At 39.4% G+C, this 22,879-nt stretch overlaps 2 protein-coding genes across 2 annotated transcripts in view; one reads left to right on the top strand and one right to left on the bottom strand.

The window, feature by feature from the left end:
• Nucleotides 1-5,259, top strand: part of dsf (nuclear receptor dissatisfaction) — a 30,147-nt gene extending 24,888 nt beyond the window's left edge. The window contains exons 5-9 of the mRNA XM_087343820.1: nucleotides 93-203; nucleotides 1,800-1,883; nucleotides 2,266-2,421; nucleotides 3,217-3,298; nucleotides 3,544-5,259. Of these exons, the coding sequence (XP_087199946.1) occupies nucleotides 93-203; nucleotides 1,800-1,883; nucleotides 2,266-2,421; nucleotides 3,217-3,298; nucleotides 3,544-3,794 (684 nt within the window). The 3' untranslated portion in view covers nucleotides 3,795-5,259. The remainder of the gene's footprint in view (nucleotides 1-92; nucleotides 204-1,799; nucleotides 1,884-2,265; nucleotides 2,422-3,216; nucleotides 3,299-3,543) is intronic.
• A 5,630-nt stretch (nucleotides 5,260-10,889) lies between these two features.
• Nucleotides 10,890-22,067, bottom strand: mora (cysteine and histidine rich domain containing protein). The gene is made up of 6 exons (XM_087343676.1): nucleotides 21,859-22,067; nucleotides 21,654-21,760; nucleotides 18,273-18,425; nucleotides 16,046-16,363; nucleotides 15,076-15,264; nucleotides 10,890-13,132 (listed from the first exon to the last, which is right to left on the bottom strand). The coding sequence occupies exons 1-6, from the start codon at nucleotides 22,043-22,045 to the stop codon at nucleotides 12,935-12,937; spliced, it is 1,152 nt and encodes a 383-aa protein (XP_087199802.1). The 5' UTR covers nucleotides 22,046-22,067; the 3' UTR covers nucleotides 10,890-12,934.
• Nucleotides 22,068-22,879: the final 812 nt, after the last annotated feature.

Here is a 22,879-nt window from a genome sequence, read left to right as displayed (position 1 = left end):
CACGGTCTACTTTCCTTTGATGTAACACGTTCCTCAATATTTTCCGTAATTAAACAATTTCCTTCGTAACAATCTGACTGAAATTTCAACAGGAATTCATCTGGAGCACGAAATTGAACGAAGCAGAGAGACTGTCAGTTGCCAGCATCCCTCAACCAAGTCCCTTGCCTCTCCCACTGTCGCCGACGTGGGAGGTTCTACAGGTGAGTGAGGCCTGTTTTAAAACAAAATTGTCACCAAAAATTATCTAGGCTTTCTTGTTTCACTTGTCGTAAAAAAAAAGGAAATTTAAAAAAAATATATTAACAGTGAGAATGAAAATTAGCTCTGAAGATTAAAGAGTCGACATTTGTATCAGCAACAGGCCCCAGATTTATTTTATTTGAAGATGGTTATTGATACCGTGTCAATGCCACGCCTGCAGCCGAATGACTTCTGCGCTGAGTAAGTCTCCTTCCTGTCCCCGCATTGGTTGCTCCTGCATTGACTTTTCGACACCAAGTTCTGCTATTGGCTTACCGAAACAAGAGTGACTTTACTGACGCCCAGATGACAAACCGCCAATAAGCCAACAACATCTGAACGCTCATTGGTGGGCTATGAATCATCCATTTATACAACTCTCAGCAAATGGAGTCGAGAACTGTTGTTAAGACGCGAAAATTAATTCCCTTTATTGCACGAGAGTCCAGCGAGATGTAAGAGTTCCACGCCTCACTGGCATAAGAATAAATTAAAATAAATAAATAAATAAATTAAAAATGTGAATTTTGAATCATCTATTCCAGGGACAATGATGTAAGTGTTGACTAACTGGGTTTTAAACGATGGAAACATTTTTCCGACATGGTAACCAACTGCAGTCTACGAGGTGCGATCGGAAAGTTTCAAGACTGTGTCAATAGAGGGCGAACAGGATGTAGTACGAGCTTCTGCCTTTAGGGGGTGCGGCCTACATTCATAGTGAATCAGTGTGCCAGCCGGCATCATCGAATTAGCATTTGTTTCTTAGTTACGGGCGTTTTGGTAGTGCATTACACCGACCCTCCTGCGATTTCGGAATGGCGTGTGCATCAAATTTTGCCAAAGACTCGCCAAAACGGCTACGGAAACCTATGAAATGCTAAAGCAAGCATTTGGGGAGTCCGCAATGGGTCGTGCACAAACTTTTGTGTGGCATTCACGTTTTAAAAATGGCCGAACCTCTGTCGATGATGACGAGCGTTCTGGACGACCATCTTCGAGCACAACGCCCGAAAATGTTACGAAGATTCGGCAGGCCATTCACGAAGATCGACGTCGTAACATCAACGACTTGTGCGACATTGTTGGGATAGGCTATGGGACCTGTCAGCTGATTCTAAAGGAAGAACTCCACATGCGACGCATCATGACAACGCGCCAGCGCACACCGCCCTCAAAGTTCGGCAGTTTTTGGCCTCAAACACCATGGCCGTCACCCCGCACCCTCCTTATTCGCCGTGTGACTTCTTCCTCTTCCCAAAGATGAAAATTCAGCTAAAGGGAAGGAGATTTGAGACGATAGAAGAGATTCAGGCAGAATCGCAGATGATGCTTGACAGGCTGACAAAGAAAGATTTCCAGGGATGCTTCCAGGCTTGGCAGCGGCGCTGGGATCGTTGTGTTCACTCCCAGGGGAACTACTTCGAGGGTGATGGATGAATTTAATACCTGAGATAAGTGTACGGGTTTTTATAGGCGCAGTCTTGAAACTTTCCGATCGCACCTCGTATTAAAGTCCCGAAAAGAAACTATCTTCTGCGTCATTTGCATTGCAGGAAACGACAGCTCGATTGCTCTTTATGGCGGTGAGGTGGGTTCAATGCCTGGCACCGTTCCAGACTCTGTCCACGAGAGACCAGGTAAAGAAAATTCAGACCTATCTGAAACTTATTCACCTATTAAGTGAAAGACTGCGCTTAGTCTAGAGATTACAGATCAGTTTGTAACAAAATATTATCGCAAGGCGTGTCCTAATTCCTGTTTCCATAAGTTATACACTTTTAACAATATTCTCGTCGTTCTTACAAGACATTTCCTTATAAAAACTCTGCAAGCACGTCGTTTATCTCTCATATAAATCTACATATAATCTACAACTGTGATTGCCAACCTTGTATTAATGAAATTTCGAAGAAAAAAAATATACCGGTACCATGCAATTATGTCAACGTTCGATGACAGCGACAAATATTTAATTTAGTTAGGACAGAAACTTTCAAGATATTTCTGATTTCATTTCAGCTGCTGCTACTTCAGGAGTCTTGGAAAGAATTATTCTTATTACACTTGGCTCAGTGGTCCATTCCCTGGGACCTCTCAGCTCTTTTCGGCTGCAGTAAGGCCAGAGACCGCCTCCCGCAAGATGACATTACCAACAACGAAATTAAAACCATACAGGTAATTTTTGTCAATGCTGTTGGTAACCTCGTAGTATGATTATCTACCACTCCCCTAAGTACAGAATAATTCAGTCCCTGAATCTTCAAGTGCTGTTCTCATAACCTCGATATTTCCTTACGTCATAGATAATTCCCTGTGTACATGTGGAAAGCACGATTTACCATAGGCTAATTGACGACGAAAAGTTGAACAACTTAAGTACAGGATAGTTAAAAACGCAGTCCTAACAGGATAACTCCAACATTCTACGTTAACGTGAGGCATGACGTATTTACAAGTCTGAGACGCGTGTGTATACAACGCGAATGAATACATTTTAAGAATTTTTAGACCTAATAATTTAGTAAGAATCCATAATTCTGACCACTCTGACATGCAGACAAGCATTCGCTGTCGGAGTAGTGCATATTAGTTTCCCAAAGGATTTACACACTGTATTACAAAATTATAATTTCTGTAAACAACAACTCTGAACCTTAAGGATGGTCCTTTGGTATTACGATAAATTTTAATGCACAATGATTTAATGATGGTCTGTTTGTTGTTCTCTACATTTGGATAAATTATTTTTTTTTAGTCAAACGTAAATAAATTCGGGTTCATATGCCATAAAGAATTAATTATGTAATTACTACTTTTACAGCATTAAAACTCGAAATTATCAACAACAGAAAGGTTATTAAAGTTTTAAATTATCTTGAAATTTCAGTCTTTTAAATGGTGGTCTTTCAGATGAATACACACACGTATTCCAAGACTATTTTCTGATTAACTTCCGAATTTTATTCTCAGGAAATAATGGGAAGATTTCGTCAGTTGTCGCCAGATGGCAGTGAGTGCGGTTGTATGAAAGCTGTTATCCTCTTTACACCAGGTAAGTGGTTTATTCTGTTTTTTCATTCTTAATCGGTGACTCTGTAATTAAGCGTAATTGATCAGTTTAATTCTTCAGTCCGAAAATCATGACCACTATTAACATATAATTATTCTAGTGCATAGTTTAATTCTTAATTTAAGCTCTATCCCATTACGAAACACTATCTCTATAAACAGACCCCCGGTATAAAAATTCTCAAGCTTTTAAGTACAAACTGATTGTAGCCTTTCATTTTCGTACAGAGACAGTGGGCCTGTGTGACGCCCAACCTGTGGAGATGCTGCAAGATCAGGCACAATGCATCCTGGGAGATTACGTCAGAAGTCGCTACCCTCGTCAACCGACACGATTCGGCCGTCTTTTGTTGCTAGTACCGAGCTTGAGGGCAGTGAGACAAGTTACCGTCGAACAACTTTTCTTTAAAGAAACCATCGGCGAAATTCCAATCCAGCGACTCTTAGGGGACATGTACAATATGGAAAAGTACACGTAAGAGTTTTATCGAATTCTAGTGTTGCGTTGTTGAGACAGAGTTAACGGAATGGTTAGTCAGTCGTTCAAAACTGGAGGTGATGTAAATAGACCGGGTTTCTGCATTAGTAAATACCATACAAGACAAAACCTTAGCAAAAATCATGGCCAATATGTCAGTCAGTCTCGTTTGGCAGAAAATATGGAAGGTTTCACGAGAGCCCCAGTCCACACAGCGCGATTAACTAGAGCCACGGGCTCAAGAGTTTCCCTAAATCGTCGATAAAGCTGTATGCACAATCACCCCGAGTCTCTGAAGTACGAAAACGAGAGGTCCGGACCCACAGTTGCCACGAAACCTCATCGTTTCGTCTCATTTTGGGACAGTTCAAGTCAAATCGCGTCCCACAATCGATTTCCCTCAGACACACGGCATCATTCCATGTTGTCTAAGTCTCCAAAGGCATTTTTTTATGAGGTTTGTTACCAAAATTCCCGGGCGCATTTCATGTTAATCGTGTTAGGTCTGCTAATACTTTGAGAAACACTTTCATTTCTTTCGCAGCGAGCGTGAACCTCGATTACCTGGCTAACGATGTATTTTATCTGATCACTTCTGCTGCGTTCCACTGTATGGAGTACAAACTGCCCACGAATATAAGACAGAAAACTTTTAATTATTTTGGTTTCCAAAGTGTTTGCCTTTCTAACACCCGATAGGCAAGCATTTCTTGTTTCTTATATGCATGTGACATGTTTTAGTGACTTCAACATATTTTAAACTACAAATCTCCTTAGCATGTAATGTTTCTCCAAACCGTTATATTTTATCTCTTTTATAAAAAAAAAAGTTTTCCTTGATACTTCGATTTAATATTTCCTCAGAGAGATAGAGAGAATACGTTCCATACCAAATTTAGTCTTCACCTCCAGTATGGAACCCTTGTAACTGAAATTCACACTAACTAACAGACGTGAGTTTACATTTGTTATGTGCAAATAATGTGGAGTACTGAAAGCCAACATACACGATCTACTAATTCCATTTTATCACATCCATCCCTGTTGTTAAAACAACTTAGCTTTATAAAATGGCAGCGTACTCATAGTACAGACTGTAAATCCAAAATTGTAGATGGGGGGGTGCAGAACAGAACTTAGAAAAGGAATCCAATTACAAAGACGTTTTCATTTGATCTTCCAGGAAATTGTTCGGATACTGTCTTTAAAATATGCCATGGCCATTCCCTTTAAATCCTTCCTAACTGATCATTCATAACCACCACCCAATTTCTAAATCAGTGCCAAGTAATAAGTACAGTTGGGCAGGCGTCGTTAAATAACACAGGTCTGCAGCTTAAAGTGAGCTCCAAATTGGAATAACTTATTATGGTGTCCTTTGAAATCCTGGATAATCTCTGCACGTGATATAATATCATTAAATAATCTAAAAGACAAACCTCAAAATGCCAAAAATGAACAAAAGATTTTCAACAAATAACACCAGTCATCTGCTTTAATGAAACTGATTTCTTTAGTGGGGGGATGTTATATTTTTCAAAAATTTGAAATATAAATTATTACATAATTTTGTGTGATGGACTGTTTCTATAAAAGTTTCGTGTTATTTTCGTGTAGAAGGCTCTGTTAAACATGTATCACCTATGTTTTGAACACACGACAGCTGGCTTCTTCACGCTGTGTGGGAAATCCACCGACATTGTGTGGCTTGATCAAAATAAATTCTCAAGACCCTCACAGGAACACACACACACACACACCTCGGGAGAGGCACTGTGTATTTTTTAGCCCCAAGGGAACTCCACAAACCACATTACGAATATAAACATGTTATTCCAGAGCTGAATTTCAAACATGCGGGAAAACACAGGTGTTCATTTCACTGAATTTTAATTTAAAGCAAACATCAGAACTGTAAAAGAGAATTTTAATTTGTGTTTTTATCTGTGGAGATCCAGCTCTAAAATTAATATGGCTTGAAGACTTTTTTATTTAATAATGTTTTTAAAAAAAACAGTTTTCCAAGAAAGGAAGATAGTCTTTTATAAAAGTCTTACGTATAGAGTTTTACTAGGAAATTACAAGATAACTTTGTATGGCTTTGAGGCTAATCTGCTAAGATACATTTTGCTTTACTTGTTAAAATTTTAATAATAACGGTATAACCAAGTAACTACGTTGAACAGCGTCATTCTTGAGAGGCTGTCACTCAATTATTGAAGAAATTATCCACTTTCTACAGGACGTAAAATACGGTTAAAATGTTTAAAAAGAACCCACCACCAGTTCTCATCTTCAGCCAAATAAATCCAGTTCACACCCTCATCCTACTTCTTTAAAATCCAATTTAATATTATCCCCCCGTATAAATCTCATATCTGATCTCTTGGGTTCTGATTTTCCGAATAAAATTCTGCGTGCATTTCTCATCTCTTCCATCCTCCATGATACGATTATCATAACAAATATATGGCGTAAGAGTAAAAATTATGAAGCTCCTCACTATGTAGTATTCTCCATTCTTCTGTTCTCAGAGAAAAAACATGTAAATTTTGGGTGATTTGAAGTATTATAATTTTAACAATTTGAAAATTATCTCTCCAGAACGAGAAAATTACTGCATTAATGGCTTGTTTGAGTAATGATAACGTGACTGAACAGCACACAATAGTATTTTTATGGAAGGCATTTAAAATATTCTCCTATACTCTTCACAGGCTTTTATTGAAAATTTTCTCAATTTCTTCTTAATTCTTATCAGTCTCAGAGAGAAGTCCAATATACAAAGGCAATTTTGATGCTATAAATTTCTTCGTACAGCATTAGTAGTGAATACATGTTGTGTTTTCTTTGAGGTACGGGCTGAATTCTTAAATAATACTTAAACAAGTTTCAGCTTCAAAGGGTTAACGTATTATGACACAAATTGTTGCTGGTCTACAAATTCTATATTTATTTTATTACAACCACGAAAACCACTATTTTACAGAAGATGACTGTTTTCTGGGTTGTTGCGCCGTGTAGTCTGGTAGAAGTCTACCGACGTTTCAGAGGTCCTTGCTGCCTCCATCATTAGGGCGACCTAAAATCCTACACTAATTTAAAACTTGTTCGGACATGCTAGAAATTATTAGATTTGCTCACTAAGTCTCACAACGGGCGTTCAAAAACACTACTACACCATTCGGTATTATTCGTTTGTTACTAATTATTGAAAATCTGGTTCTGCACCCCTTAATTAATTGATTAATTTTTAAAGAAAATGCAGTAGGATCATAATTAATATCAAGTGGTTGGAATTATTATCTAACAATTTGCCTGAGAGCAATCACACGATTCGAGACCATGTTCATATATTTATATAAACTTTATCAAATATACGTGTTGTTAAGTTGGGTGATGTGTGTACATAATACGAAATAATAATTATTGAAGTCTGTGATATTCTTAAATTTGTGGATTCAATGATGCCAAAGATTTGTACATAATTCAGTTCTACCACATTCATGTTCTGTATACGTAGAGGCCTACACATAATACGACAATTTGAATTACCCATATAATAACCAAGAGTGATAATACGTAATGATTCCAAAATTAATAATAGAATTGGGTGCATATTTAAGACAAATTTAAACTAAGACACTTGGGTGCATTATTTTGCTTATTTGTCTTAATAGGCTAAATAAATTTTTGTCTTCAATTTCTTATTCCCTCGCTCCAAAATCAAAATACTGGCACATGTCATGATTGGGAACACCGCAAACAGAATTCATGTCTGCGGTAAGACAGGAACGGCCAATGTCCGACACAAATAATACGAACCAGACGCCCGTCTTGTAATCCCTGCCCTCACGTCAAACTCAACATACAAGAATATTTATAATAAAACATTCAAAATGAACTACACTTTCCAGGCACAGAATAAATACTCAATACCACCAAAAGTCTTTAGGACGGAAGCATCATAAATTGTTGTTAAAAAGGTTCTATGTTTCAGAGAAACCTACTTCTGCCTCTATCTTCAGAGTACAAATACGTTTACGTAGGAAAGAGAGAGGATTGTGAGATTTGATGTTCTCATGGTGGCAAGTGTGAAGATATTTTCAATTTCTATAAAACAATATGGTGCAGCATCCCACAAGACAGAGTTTTCGTCAGAGGGGATGTTCCAAACTGAAAACTGAATGGAGAACAGAAGAAATTGGTTCTCGCCCAGGCTACCGGTCGTCAGACCGTTATCTCTAGAGCCAGCTTGTGTGATAAGACTTCCAGGAAAGCATGACATGCGCCCATGAGTCAAAAGCTATGGCGAATCCTGTTCTAAAAGTCACAACCCATCTGAACATTGTGTGTGGTTAGCACTCTACAATGTGATGTTTGGTGGGTCCATTGAAAAGTCGCAGAGGTACATTTTCCTACTTATTTAGTCCGGAAAACAATCCTCTTGATACCCTACATAAACTATTTATACCCTGAAGATGAAGACAGACGTTTTATCAGAAATTTAAAAAAATAATGTTACAAACTAAAGTCGCTTGGTACCATGGCACGCGGGTTATCTTAATGCTTCCAGCTGCGTGTCTAAGACATTAACCAGAAAAATAAATGTAAGATTATTCAAACTTGGTTATAAAAACTTAAGTACCTGTATTATGATTTTATTTCAGATATTGTTAATTTTACAAGAGACTTGCCTGTTTAGTTTTGAAAGGGTTCATATCATACAGACGTTCAGACCTTGACCGGATCTGCGAGTCTGTATCGGAAAGGGTCGATGCCTCGAGATGTAAGACAGCGCTTAATATTTTTTTACCAGTTATAAAACATACTTTGCTCAAAGCAACGAAAAAGTTTAAGTGAAACGTGTAATTTAATTTCTACCAAACATGACATATGTCTACGTCTATAGTTAAAAGAGGTACCCCCAGCTACACCACACACGGACGTAAGCTCTGAGACGTGACTGAAGTCTGAATCTCTGTTCATCGTGTGGTCCACAAGACCTCCTAACAAGCGGATGTTACAACCTTTCCCCCAGAGACAATGTGGCTGTAGCGCGAAGCTGAACATTCACGTTCAATTGTAGCCGAGGTCTACGGCACGTCAGATTTATACGTTAATCATTCAGTTTTCGCAGTGTAATGAAAATATTGTACGTCTTGTGCGGAACAAGCCGTGAATATACTGAGTGGATTTCTTCGTGTTACGCCGAGAAGTGGTAGCCTCCAACCGTAGCAGTTGGTGAAGATAGCCTAAGCTCGACGGCAAGCCATCTTAGTGAGAATAAGTTTTGTAAAGAGTAAAATTTCTGAAATCTTGCAGCAGCCATTCCTTTCTAGTTCTTCCAGAGTGTCAGGATTTGCTTTGTAAGATTTAGATTTTAAATTTCCCTCCAAATAAAGTCCCAGTCGTTTAAGAGATTTTCTCGGTGAAGTTTCAAGCAATTCTTCTGTCAGTAAGGTTCATTTCCTGTCTAACGCTGGTTCTGATTTCAGCTTACTGACAACGTAGTGAATACTTCGTAATGATTCTCTTGATAAACTGCACTAAAACTTTCTGTGACATTTTTAAAATAAATTTGAACCAAGCACACACGTTTTAAAATCGTTTACCTCACTCAAGTCTCACTGTACTGATGCAAGAACAAGGAGACAAATGTGATGATTCATGGTGTAAGCTCGTTATCACCAATTTCTACCGCTACAGACTTAGCCAGCAGCTCGCACGGCCGGTACTTTGCGGTCAAACAGAAAGAAATCCACCCTTCATTTGTGTATTACGAAATATGTGCAATATACAAATACTGTATGTATCTTAATAAGTGTCTATAAACATTCTTTACTGTGTTGTAATTTACTAAAATATTAGTAAAATATAATGGATGTGTTCTCTTTCATTACACTTGTTCGTCTATTTACCACAGTATTTATTAATTATCGTCTTTTCACAGGTTTTTCCCCGGTAACTTCCCTCTTGAATGAACGGTGAAACCCGCCATTCAAGGTTTTAAGTTTCCGTTTCCGCTACTCGTAGTACAGCTGTCTTTTGTAGAGAATCTACCGAATGTTCTCTTGGTATAATTTGCAATTATTTTTCAGTCCTTCAGTCACAATTCCTGTGGCTCGCGATTACCGGTAAGACAAACACGTCATGTTCCATCATCTACCATTAAGTAAATGTTATCTTTCTTCTTTTGATGTAAATACGTCTATACGTAAGGGTCATTCAGCAAAAACAGCGTTAGTTACGAAAATGTGTACGATACAGAACCGAGTCACCTTTAAACGATCATTCCTCAGGAATGATAAGAGTAAGGGTAATGTAAAATGATCAGTAAATAAGGACCTTTAAGAATCTTTAATGTATTTTATTGTAATTATAATTGTTTATACATTTAATGTAATTTTAATGAACCTAATGTGTACAATTTTCAATGCATCTGACGCGTTAAACTTCCTTTCATTGTATTTATTGCCTAAAAAATATAATTTAAATACAAAGACGTCAGATTCTCCGAAACAGTGGTTCCACTGTCAATTTTTAATTAATTCTGGGCTGTTTGCCAGAACCCATCAGTTTGTAACACTCGAATTCACGGTACTTTTATATCTTCATATTCACGTACTGACGTGGGAGTACCAGACTTTATACTGTCGAATTACGTATTCATTCTTTGCGAGAACAGGACGTCCTGACGTTACGCGGTCAACAGCGTCTCCATATTCCTTACGTAGACAGCACCTGTTTTCAATTTCTTCCTTCAAAAATTTTCTCTTAAATCAGTTTGTGCTGTCGGCCTGATCCTGGTTACGTCCCGGAAATTATCGGGGAAAATAGAAAATACAAGAAACCAGAAAGGAGGATGGAATCAAGGCGAAGTCTGAGTACTCTTTTATAAAACGGTAGAATTCAACGAGGGCACGGTAAATAACTATTGGTAAGACGACGCAATAACATAAAGTGGAAAAGAGCTGGTACTTCATTATCGCTGTTCAACTCTGCTTATTTCCTAACCTAACATTTTTCCCACGGCCACAAAATTTGGGACGATGACGTACCACAAAACCATTAAAAATAAATAAAATTCACGAACTGAACTAGAAGAATTCGGTGTCTTTATTATATTCATGCTGAAACAACAGGGCTGAGTCATGAAATTCCAAACATGTCTGCAGGCAACTTACAATAAATGTGTATCTTTGATACAAATATGGAAAATTAAAAACAAGAAACAACTTTCAATAAACGAACATTAATTATTAATGCAGATTCATCATATACACGTGATACCCTTAATTTTTATTCACAAGACTGAAATAGAAGCATTTTAAATGTATCGGACCTTAATTTTTCCCACGGAAACAAATGAAGTACGGGTGGTGTCCTCCGGCAGAGGGGGTGTAGGGAATTGAATTGTCTTCCCATCCCGAACTCTCTGGACTCTTAGTTATGTCTGTAATCTTTGACATCTTTGAAATACATATAGCGTCTGGGCCACAAAGACATTTGGTGACGAAACTCGGGAACGGGAAATCACTGTGTGACTTCAGCGGTTCCCAAGAAAATTATCCTCACGCCACGGAAGCCACTGCGAGACGCCATCATAACGCACAGATACGTTTTTCCGACTTATTAATATTAACATCTGCACAGATTTAAACGGAGAACTACATGTTTTTTTTGGCACAAAAACATACTTTTTTTTTCAGGAAATGTGAAAATAGTTTTTTGTTGTCATTTTATTAAAAAAAATACTGCCAGAAAGATCTAAGATATCACGCTTCAATCCATTCTTGGACGACGGACTTGTTCGTCTCGAAGGGCGTCTGCAGTTTGCGGAGTTATCCAGAGAACAGCGTCACCCAATTCTCCTTGACGGACAACAAAACTTCTATCGACTGCTTTTACAGCAGACACACATTGACCTCCACCACCTCGGAGTTCGCATCGTCAGAACTCAGATCAGGCAATCAAACACGTCTTCCCTGCAAGATGGCAAGAAATCGCTTTGCTCAAGAGAGAGGCTCTGTTACCAGCAGAACGTGTTTCAACACTCAAACCGTTCACAGTCACAGGCATCGACTTCGCTGGTCCACTGTATGTGAAACAAGGACACCCTACAAAGAATCTCCTATTTACACGCGAAACAACAAAAGCCCTGCATTTAGAACTCTGCTCGGACAGATTTGTGGGAAGGCGAGGGCTGCCTAACACCATCCATGGTCAGCACAGAAGCCGCACTGAACTCCAGACCAATATCGCAGGACGAGGCAAATTCTGACGTACGCCTCACTGCGTTGCCAACAGGGCCAGAGCCGGCAGCTAGGAGGGATTTAGCGAAGGAATTCAGACGACAACAAAGGACTACGGGAGACTTCTGGAGGAGATGGAAGAGGGAATACCTAACTCCGCTGAAGAGTTTCCATGAGGTCCGCCAGCCACAGAGAGGTTCGTCGAGCCTCAGATTAGGGGACGTCACATGTGGAAGAAGGCGCGTATAGAAGAATTTTGAGAAGGAAGGGGTGGCAGAATCCGAACTGTCATTCTTCGGACGCCAGAGGGGTCCACGATCTCCCGTCCAGTTCAACTGGTCATGCCTCTGGAGGTTGACCAGGGTGGGGAGGATGTTGGGAATTGAATGTCTTCTCATCCTGAACTCTCTGGACCTGTGGGCAGCGGGAACTTGGCAGCTCCATCATGACAACTTACCCGCCCATTGTTCGCACCTGATTCAGGATTTCTTGGCCAAACACAACATTCCTGTGGTTCGTCAGGCTCCCTACTCTCCCGACATGGGAAAAAATTAAGGTCCGATACATGTGATACCCTTAATTTTTGTAAGATTTGAGGTTTTCACAGCGGTGAGTATGAAGATTTCTGTCTTCTGGGTTGTTGAGACGTGTAGACTGGTCGATGTTAACCAGCGTTTCAGAGGTCATACTGCCTCCGTTATCAGGGCAATGAATGACCCTGATGACAGAGGCAGTATGACGTCTGAAACGTTGGTTAACATCTACCAGACTAAACAGCGCAACGACCCAGAAGACAGAAATCGTCCCATTTTAATTACCACCGTGTAAGTAATGAAATGCACGTAACTGCAATTTCAAATTAAACGTACAGCAACCCTAACTGTGGTCACAGGTCACTTAAATCCACAGCATCCACTTCAGGAACGAGCTGATCCATCGCGGCAGATGTCGTCCGCTCTTCCTCCTTTTCCGCCGTCCGACGGGGGACGTCGAGCTTCGGCCACGAGCCGGGCTCCGCCTTTCGAAGCTTCACCTCGAGTTTCGTGGGAAGCATGCTGGCAGCACTGAGAGCCACATCTACCACCTGTGGCGACGACATAAATGCCCACAAAGTGGTCAGCGCTCCGCGGCGATCGGTTAACATTCCGGGGAATAAAAGCAACTGCCGTGCCACATCAGAATACGGCATTACCAAGACAAACACAACGTTATGTAATCCATGGTAAATATGGGGAATTCCTCAAATGACGGAACAGCCCGACTCTCTCGCTACTCGTTTGCTCGCAGGCGACTCGTGCGTCATCTGCCGAGAAACGGGGTCTAGCATCGTGGTCAATACACAGCGCCATTATAAATATGTACAGGCACTTCTGAAAGTAAATAAATTGTTTGAAAAATTAAAAAAAAAAAAGTAGATGCTAAAAACTTCATGTCTCTTGAAAGGATCGTCTCTTTTTTTCAAGAGCAGACGATCAACACCTACACCTACCTGGACCACAAATTGACCACTTACGGCCACACGTCATTCTGCAACAAGACGGTGCTCCACCTCATTGGGGTCTGCAGGTACGCGCGTACCTAGACAGGACATTTCCAGGAAGATGGATCGGCAGAGACGGTCCAATGCCTTGGCCTCCACGTTCGCCAGACATAACACCACTGGATTTTTTCTGTGGGGTTATGTCAAGAGCAATGTGTTCCGAACACCAGTTAACGGACTTGATGACCTGAAGACGCGTATCAGGAATGCGATCTCGGCTATTCCAGCGGACATGCTCCACAGAACATGAAAAGAGCTCGAATATCGTCTGGACGTTCTCCGTGCTACCAAGGGAGCCCACATCGAGGTCTACTGAGGTCAGTAAAAAACTTCCAGGGTTTTACTGTAATCTGCCACAAACCGCATGTGGCTAGCTCAATTTGTTTGCGCCCCACAATTTTTCAAAACCCTGAAGGGACTTTGCGGACACACTATATGTACGTAGTTACATGATCGCTTTGCATACGTTTATCCAGTACGACGGGATTATCTGAATACAATCTATTAGAATTTCCCCGCAAATAAAAATCATTGGGATCTGAGTCTGGAGAACTTGCGGGCCGCAATCTGCGACCAATCAGTCTGTTTTCAAACGCCTGATTTTAAAAATTAATCGAGTGATTGGCGGCGTGTGCCGAGTGTTTTGTTTTTGAGATCCGTACCTGTTCTTGTCTGAGAACAACTCCTTCTCGCCGATTTGAAAATCGTTGACGAAACTGGAACTCGAATACCAGAAACCTCGTTTTAAATGATTTATTTTCAAAAAGAAAAATCTGCTATTCAAGCGTTTATTTCTCCATCGCTATTTATTACCGCGAACGATGACACGAAACAGATTTCCGAACGCTCTTATGAGAACAGAAACATAAAGAGAACTGATCTTAGTACGTCAATTGCACGTCGGCTGTAAAATATAAACGGCGGAGACGCCGTATTAACGTAGCTAACGAGACAATGTCTCCGTGCCCTGACATGCCTTCATCAGGGCAGGACAAACTCATCTCAGTCTTTGAGGAATTCCCCGTATAATACGGTTTATCGCAGATGAAGTACGCGCTTTTGTATCACGTGAGACGGCATCCCAAAAAAAAAGTCTTATGACACTGTACCCTGCATCCTGTAGTGATATAATCTAATAGAACACGTAAATTATTTTATTTCCTTAATTACGAGTCATTTTACGCAGTTCAAGCAAATAAAATTAGTCACCTCTTAGTTACGTTTCATCGGTCTCTTACGCAGTCTTATAAATATTAATAGTTTAAAAAAGTATAATTATTTTTGTAACTGTAATTAAAATTTTTTTAGTATCGCGTCTTGTAACAGCTGAAGTTAACGTTTTGACTCGAGCCAATCTCTTAAGCGCTATCAAAGTCTCGTACATACGATTCTAATTTTTCTACAATGACAGATTCATCCGCCTTTCACCCGACTGACTCCTCCACATGCAGAAACACGCGAACAGTATGATTTATGGCGATTCTTACCCCACGTAATTCCAAATCTAAACTGAAGACGCTCTGATCCTCGGGAAAGAAGAGGTGCACCATCAGCCGAACCGGATTCAGTTGCACGAAGGAGCCATCCGGATCGTATTTCTTAGCAAATATAGAAACGACAACATCGCTGGACGTCTGATGCCAGTCGTAACGACAGCTCACCTCTTGGTCCTGCCCCTGAAAGGAAATTCACTTCAACGTACACAAATTTCCTGTTTTCATCAAGCACATAGGTTCATCGATATCATCGAGAAACAGACGCTCGATCGTATCCTCGGCTGGGTCGATCCGGTCCCCGGCCTGACATTCTCCTTCTCCACATTCCATTTCTAAATTATCCCCCCCACTACTCTTCCAAGAAGTTTCCCAATTAAAATTTCAAACGTGTTCGTTGTTTCACCAATTTGAACTACGTGACAGAGCCACTATAACGCGCGTAAAGAAACTCAAATGACCCTTAGAATAATTCAAACTGAAACAAAATCAAAATCGTCAACAAAACGTAGTGTCAGATCACTATGATGAGTTTGATCAGAATCGGTTCGGACCTTGTCAGAAGCAGACAGGAAAAAGATTACAAAACAGATGTTTTTTTTTAAATTGTTCCGTACGCACTTAAAATGAACGCCGGGGGGGACAAGGCAGAGACTGAGCGAGTACGAGAGAAAGAGGTAATAACAGAAGAATTTACAGGAGAGGTAAACACAGACGTAAGAGAAATTGTGCAGAGATAAGGCACGAACGGAAAAAGTTTTTGATACGACACGATCAATGAGGACAAAATTTTTAAATGATTATGATTACATCTAGAATTAATCAGGCTACGTTGTGAGTGTATAGAAGAGTGGCCTGCGGTGCGCTGCAGTGATATACCACCAAAGAATTAACCATGGCGGCCCCTTACTACAGGGGTTTAAACCCTATTTTCTTATCATAAAGTTTAATTTATTTATTTTACCTTTTCTTTAAACCACATATGTTCTCCTACCACACACCCCTCTAGCTCCAGAAAGCTGTCGAAGTCAGTGGTGCGTCGCTGACAACAGGGCCAGAATTTGAGTCCCTCGTGGAACACCGGGAAACCAAGGTGATGTGAGCAGGCGGTTTCTGCAGTTCCAGGCCCTTCATATGTTTGCCTGCAACCTCTATTCTTGCACGATGTGCCTATAGCAATTTCAGTGACGTTATGGCTTCCTACAGAACCGTCACTCGCGGGTCTCGTGAGCGATTTCACTTGCTGTACTAAGGTTGGCGACACCTCCACTTTTAGATTCACCTACAACACAATCATTTTCAACAAAGTGAGACAAACACATTGATCATGCGCGGTGTAACACGTAGAATAAAAGTTCAAATCTTCACCACTACTATTCTCTTGTACAACAAACCTGAAATGTTGCTAGTGTGACGATATGCCACAAAAATAAAAGTATTTATATCTAGCAAGTAAAGTAAAGTTTGTCCCACTACACACCATGTAGGCATTTGGGGTGAGTGGAGGTATAGCTCCTCTCTTCCTTGACCTCGGCACTACATGGGGGTGAGTGGTCAGCATCACGCCCCGGCCGGCTTTACCCCCGGGAAAGGACCCCGGTAGCCATTGTAGAGGAGGCTGGGTGGGCCCCAGAGCCGGTCTGGACGCAGAGGCTAGAGGAAAAATCCTCTGCCCCCGTCGGGGATCGAACCCTGGTCGTCCAGCCCGTAGCTAGTCACTATACTGACTGAGCTATCCCAGTAAGTTAAATAACTATTCAAACAAGGAGATCCAGTTAAGAGTCGTAACTTTACTTTCCTCATGAACAGACTTCCAGTCCTACAAATCTTTGTGTTATTAAAATTATTTTACAGGTTGTTATTTCCATAATTAATAGTCTTCTTCTTCTTTTCGTTTAACAATGTTTGTACATTTTCCGGTACCCTTTACGGGTCCCCAACTTTTCAGTTGGCTTGATCTATAGACATTCAGTAGGACTCCTTGGATGAGGGATCGGCCCGTCGCAAGACCTCTACCTGTACACAGAAAAACGCGGACAAACATCCATGGCTTGAGTGGGATTCGAACCCACGGTCCCCGCAACCAAGTGGCACAAGGCTCATGCCTCAGACCGTGCGGCCACTGCGGACCCCATACTGGTATATAAATGTGTAAATGAGAGGGGTCCCCACTTAATGGTACCTGCACCTTGTCGTGGTGGTGGGGCTTTAGTACCTCAGTGACCCCAAGAGCTACTGGTAGGGCCTCTATAGCCAGATTGGTCGAGGGGGAGAGGTAGGACTGAGACAGGTACCCTGGTCCTCCAGGTTGGGGGTTGGTCGCAAGGCTAACAACCTTGCACTGTAAAATTGAAGATGTTTCGAAACCTCGATCAAAGCCTCGGACAGATGGACCTAATAGAGGACCGGATGGAAGAGGAGAATTGAGAAGGCTATGGACCAAATACGGACCGGAGAGCCATAGAAGAAGAAGTTATTTCTAATTTGTTTTAAGCAAGTAGGTAGTTTGTTACAAACGTTACAGCCTGCAATAGTTGGCTTCTGAAACACAGTTGAAGCTTATGTACAACGGTGATTCAAAAAGTAATGCTCCACAATAGTTTAGACACGATACCTCCCGTCCACAGATCAAGATCAGCTCCATCTAATGGGTCCAACTGTGTAGATCCACCTGAGGACTGGGGAAGAGCCGTTTCCCAAAACGTAAGGTTAAAGGAAGCACAATGGCGATTCAAAAATCCAAAAAAAATTTAAATTGGTAATTTAACACCAACAATAACATTTAAAAATAAATATTTGTGCCCACAAAACTTTATCGATAGATCATTTAAAGCCTGCGTCACATCTAATTGCCCATTCTTACAGTATAAAGAGTTACTCATGTAATTTTCTAGCACTATGACCCCATATGAAAAAGAACGGGTAAAACAAAGCAGGTACATAAAATTTCATGATGCCTGGTATTAGCCTGGCCCCATATCAAACCTCAGTTGCACAGAAAAGATAATACAGAAAGAAAATGTGTATCAAAATATAATATTTTCCTAGGCCCACAGCTGTGCATCCTGCTGTAACATAAAAATAAACGTAAAGACTTGCAAATAATTATCAAAACAGACTTTTAAAGAGCGACTTGTTCAATATTTAGCCAGCTCGGATACTTCTCACCTTTCGCCTTTCGGGATACTTACTAGCGACGATTCAAATGGCGGCCTCTCCAGCGCCTCAAAAACATGAGCCTGAGGTGATTTGTATTCAATAACTTCATTTGACTTAGATTTGTCAACTGGAGATCGCTCTGCTTCTGGAGGTCTCTCATTGCTGTGGTAAGATTTGGTACAACCCTGAAAACCATAAAAATCGCTTATGTACTATAATGATCATCTGGAGCTTTTACATAATGAAACCTAAAATAGGGCAAATTCAGCTGCCCAACTCTGCCTCTTCACTAATCAGTCTTTCAAAACTCACATTACTATCGAGCGGACTGTCGCTGCAATGAATAAGATTGACGGAACTCGTATATTAACTTCAGAAGTTATTCAGTCATCGGGTGAGATGAGAAAATGTCTGCGTACAGAGAAATGGGAAGAGTGGGGAGGAAGCAAAATGTACCCTATTTCAAGACTTTGCCAGACATTTAACAGAGGCAACTACAAATATATAACTGACAAAGTCTTCTGTCACCTGGAGGCCTGCCCCATGTACCTGTGCAAGAGAACCGCAAAAACGCGAGGGACCTATGCCACTATTCAAATAGTAACATAATAGTTTTCCAAACTACAGATTCATCGCATTCAATGCTTGTGGGTATACAGCTTTCCAAAGAAGTGATGCTTAAGTTACTATAAAAGCATAAACAATTTTTTTTAATTATGGCCTAATCCAACCTTCTGGCCTTGGTAGACAAACAAGCTGTCAATGTAATAATTACCTGCATTACAAATTACAGACAAAACAAAAGAAGACCTGCATGAACCAGCTTAAGTCGGTTATAGAGTGGTAGTATTCAAGTTGTTAAAATTATAATAATTGAAATCATCTAAAAATGCCTTACATTCTTTTAAGGGCTTCACTAATTAATCTTGCTTGGAGCCTCATGATTGGTTCAGCCACTCCTAAATTTCTTCTTTGATTTTATTCATCTTTCCAATTATGAATCTAACAAACCTCCTGGCTGATTTCCCACTCCCTTTTAATTCCCTAAATCTTTTTCCCAGTCATGCTAATAAATGGAAAAATCCCTTTAAATGTAAGTAATGGCTTTGACACTTTAACCTCTTTTTCATATCCCTGTAGGGCATTACTAATGATATTCTGTTCTATTTAGTGGATATAATGCTTTCTTATCCCCGACAATCCTGCAGCTTCGGATTCTCCTAGTGCTGACACTAATAAAACTATAATAACAATTATTTATTTTAATCCGTCTTATCACAATATTTAAAATTTCTTATAATTAAGATAATAAAATATCATTGATGTTCCATATCGATTGATCGATTTACATTTTTGGAACATCCTTTACACAACATGTTTCAGTTTTTATAAAACCATCTTCAGGTGTAAAAGATTTACGAACTTAAAACTCAAATATGATTCCATTTGGTGATGTTTCATGGGGGGGAGAAAAAAAAGAAAAGAAAAAAAAAAGAGAGAAAGAAAAACAAACAAACAAACAACCACAAACAAACAAACAAACAAACAAACTGCATGAAACATCACCAAATGGAATCATATTTGAGTTTTAAGTTCGTAAATCTTTTACACCTGAAGATGGTTTTATAAAAACTGAAACATGTTGTGTAAAGGATGTTCCAAAAATGTAAATCGATCAATCGATATGGAACATCAATGATATTTTATTATCTTAATTATAAGAAATTTTAAATATTGTGATAAGACGGATTAAAATAAATAATTGTTAGAATATTCACAATATGACGCAATTACACTATCTTATAAAACTATAATACATTATTTTTATAATCTAAATGGTTTGAAAGCAGTTTCAGCAATGACTGAACATAAGCAGTAGTCAGCATGTACCGAGACAAGCAGTAAGCTGGACAGTGTTTGTAAGAATATTAGCACGCCGCTGTATTTCCAGAATTTCCTCACTCTCTAACCTTCAAACACAGCAATTCTAATAAACAGTAAAAATTGCTAGGTTGGGAGGTAAGTCAGCAGTAGAACATCTGGGAGCAAATGTATTACAAGACTGAATAATCTTATTCATTTCCTTATCAGTTACTGGGACAATGTTTAGTCCTGAAAATATCTTTGGAAATGCTTTTTTTTATACTAGGGCAGAACGCTCCTTTCGGAGCTCCTCGGAGGGGCTGGTCAAGTTTTTAAAAAGCAACGAACCCCCTTTCGGGGGGGTTGGTTGCGTTCTAAAATCTTGTGTAAGAAACTAAATTAAACCCCCTGAATGGAGGGTTAAAATACTTGACCAACCCCCTTTTTCGGGGGAGCTTGATCAAGTGTTTAAAAAGCAACCAACCCCCTTTCGGGGGGGTTGGTTGCATTTTAAAATCTTGAGTAAGACACTAAACTCGGCATTGTCGTGTTCCACAACAATGCCGAGTTTGTTTATACTCGGCATTGTTGATGACGTAATTTATTGACGACAATGAGGAATCACAAATTTTTATAATAGATACTGTAATAATTAAACACTATTTCCATCAACTAAAGGCATATATATTCAGCAGATGACAGATACAATTTGTACATTGTCTGGATTATTACATTTTTACTGTAATGTTGTCACTTGGCTTGGAGGCAAGGATCTTAAAGTATCTTTGTAAGAGTTTTTAATTTGAGGTTGTTGCTATCCCTACTGAAAATGTATGTTTCCCTTTCATGTTTGCATATTCTAATTCCATCACTTACCTATTCTTTTCTTACTTGTCTGTTTTCTGTACTTTATATGAAAAACTTTGTTCAAATATTTGAACAAATGTATTATGGAAACAATTTTGCCTAATTAGATGGCTATAAAAAGACTCCTAATTTTCATTCTGAATAACAAGATCTGAACTAAGTGATTGTTGCTTTATTTATTACTTTATCAGCTTTCTCATCAATCAATGATATTATGAACATCATGAGCTGGTAGGTCCTATATTACAGATTTAGTGTAATAGGAAGCATGCCATGCTGTTACCTGTTCAATATTATCAACTGAATAGAATTTATTTACATTTGTTATATGGTTCACATTATGAAGCCAAGGATTTTAGCATGCAGTAATACAAATATACATATAAAACACACTGTTGTAACAGCTGTATTTATTTACTTATAGTTTATTTAACAACACTTTCAGTTTCTAGATTACATAGCATCAGATTAGACGCCAACAGTATCGAATTGGAAAGGATGTGGAAGGAAGAGACCGTGGCCTAATTTATGGTCATATTTGCCTTTAGAGATTGAGTAAATCACGAATAGCCTGTAAGGATAGGCCGGATTTTGAACATGGGCCCTCCCGAATACGAAGTATTCAACGTTCGGTTATAACACCTGTACTCCAACACAACAGACAAAAGTAACAGTAAACCTACCTCTATATTAAGAAATTCCGTGAAATCTCTACATTTTTTCTCACAACACGACCAGCCTTTATATGCATCATGAAAGAATGGAGCTCCTGGATGGAACGTACATGAATCTGTAACGATTCAACATCAACATGGGTATTCTAGAAGTTTCCACCGTCTCTTTGCTTTAAAGAAAGAAATAAAACATTTGAAAATACGTTTCTATTACCTTCTCTGTTTTCATTTGGATCAAATTTCTGCCCACATCCACGATTATAGCAGTGAAATAACTGATTCCCTTCACTAGGCATGCTTCTTGTTTCTACTTGTGATACACTTCGTTCGCAGATTGCTCGATCTCTAACAAAACAATTAAAATTTAAGTAGTCTCTTTGCGACGACAATACTTTCGTCATGCCTCGTGTAGACAACCTTTCGGAATTAAAGTCTAGTGTGTTTAACACGTTCTCCTGTCCAGTGTTCCTAGTTACTAGCATTCGCTAAGTTGGTATTATATGTGGTTTTAGCGTTTAACAATTTACTACCAACCTTCACGAAACATCCAGATTTATAGATGACGTCGTTATAAATTGTTTTTCAATAAAGAAGCTCCCACATAAATGGTTACTGGTAGTCGCGATTTAGAGAAAGCGAAGTTTGTGTTAATGTCTCATAAACGTAGCATAAGGTTTTTCTTTTTATTTTGACAGCAGGTCTGCATGTCGTCTGCTTCACATGTGAGAAAAGCGACTATTGTTTCATGGTGAAAGACAAGTGAGAAAAATAGCTCCTATTTTGAAGAGATTTTATGTACTTTATGGTTTCTATGAAGAATTTTAATATGTTTATAGTGCTAAGTTTTATATTGTAAAGCTGTTGTTTACATCGTTATATTTAGAATACAAAGACCAAAGTTAAGAAAATATTTGGTGAAATTTCTGGCTCTCACAGCAGCAGCGAATTTGAAGATGTTACGTCCTGTAATTTGGTAAAGTTTACAGACGTCTCACAGGCGCTTGCTGTCTCCTTCAGCAGGGCAGTTACCTTAATTCAATTAAACCAATGTGTAGTTTAAGTGATGGCAAGTTAATAGTAATATAATAAAGGTAAATGAGTCTATATTAATAAGACTGGTAGTGTGTCTGCATTGCACGTGGGTGACTGACTTGTATTTTTCAACTAGGAAAATACACAGAACAGCACATGGGCATCCCTCCCTCTCACAAGTAATTTCCAATTGATCTTGCACA

Source organism: Zootermopsis nevadensis, unplaced genomic scaffold (genome assembly GCF_977971745.1).
Source record: "Zootermopsis nevadensis isolate Lab colony 2312 unplaced genomic scaffold, Znev_1.0 Znev_ptg000006l, whole genome shotgun sequence".
NCBI lineage: Eukaryota > Metazoa > Arthropoda > Insecta > Blattodea > Termopsidae > Zootermopsis > Zootermopsis nevadensis.
Note: the sequence above shows the minus strand (reverse complement) of the source record. Positions and strands in the feature narration are given on the sequence as shown.

What these genes read in the sequence shown, in the direction of transcription:
- mora (XM_087343676.1), bottom strand. Translation starts at nt 22,045, where the DNA reads ATGACGAAAGTATTGTCGTCGCAAAGAGACTACTTAAATTTTAATTGT. An exon ending in CGGAATTTCTTAATATAGAG is followed by an intron (nt 18,426 to 21,653) that starts GTAGGTTTACTG and finishes TATGGTTTTCAG; the next exon opens with GGTTGTACCAAATCTTACCA. An exon ending in ATATGTGGTTTAAAGAAAAG is followed by an intron (nt 15,265 to 16,045) that starts GTAAAATAAATA and finishes ATTTCCTTTCAG; the next exon opens with GGGCAGGACCAAGAGGTGAG.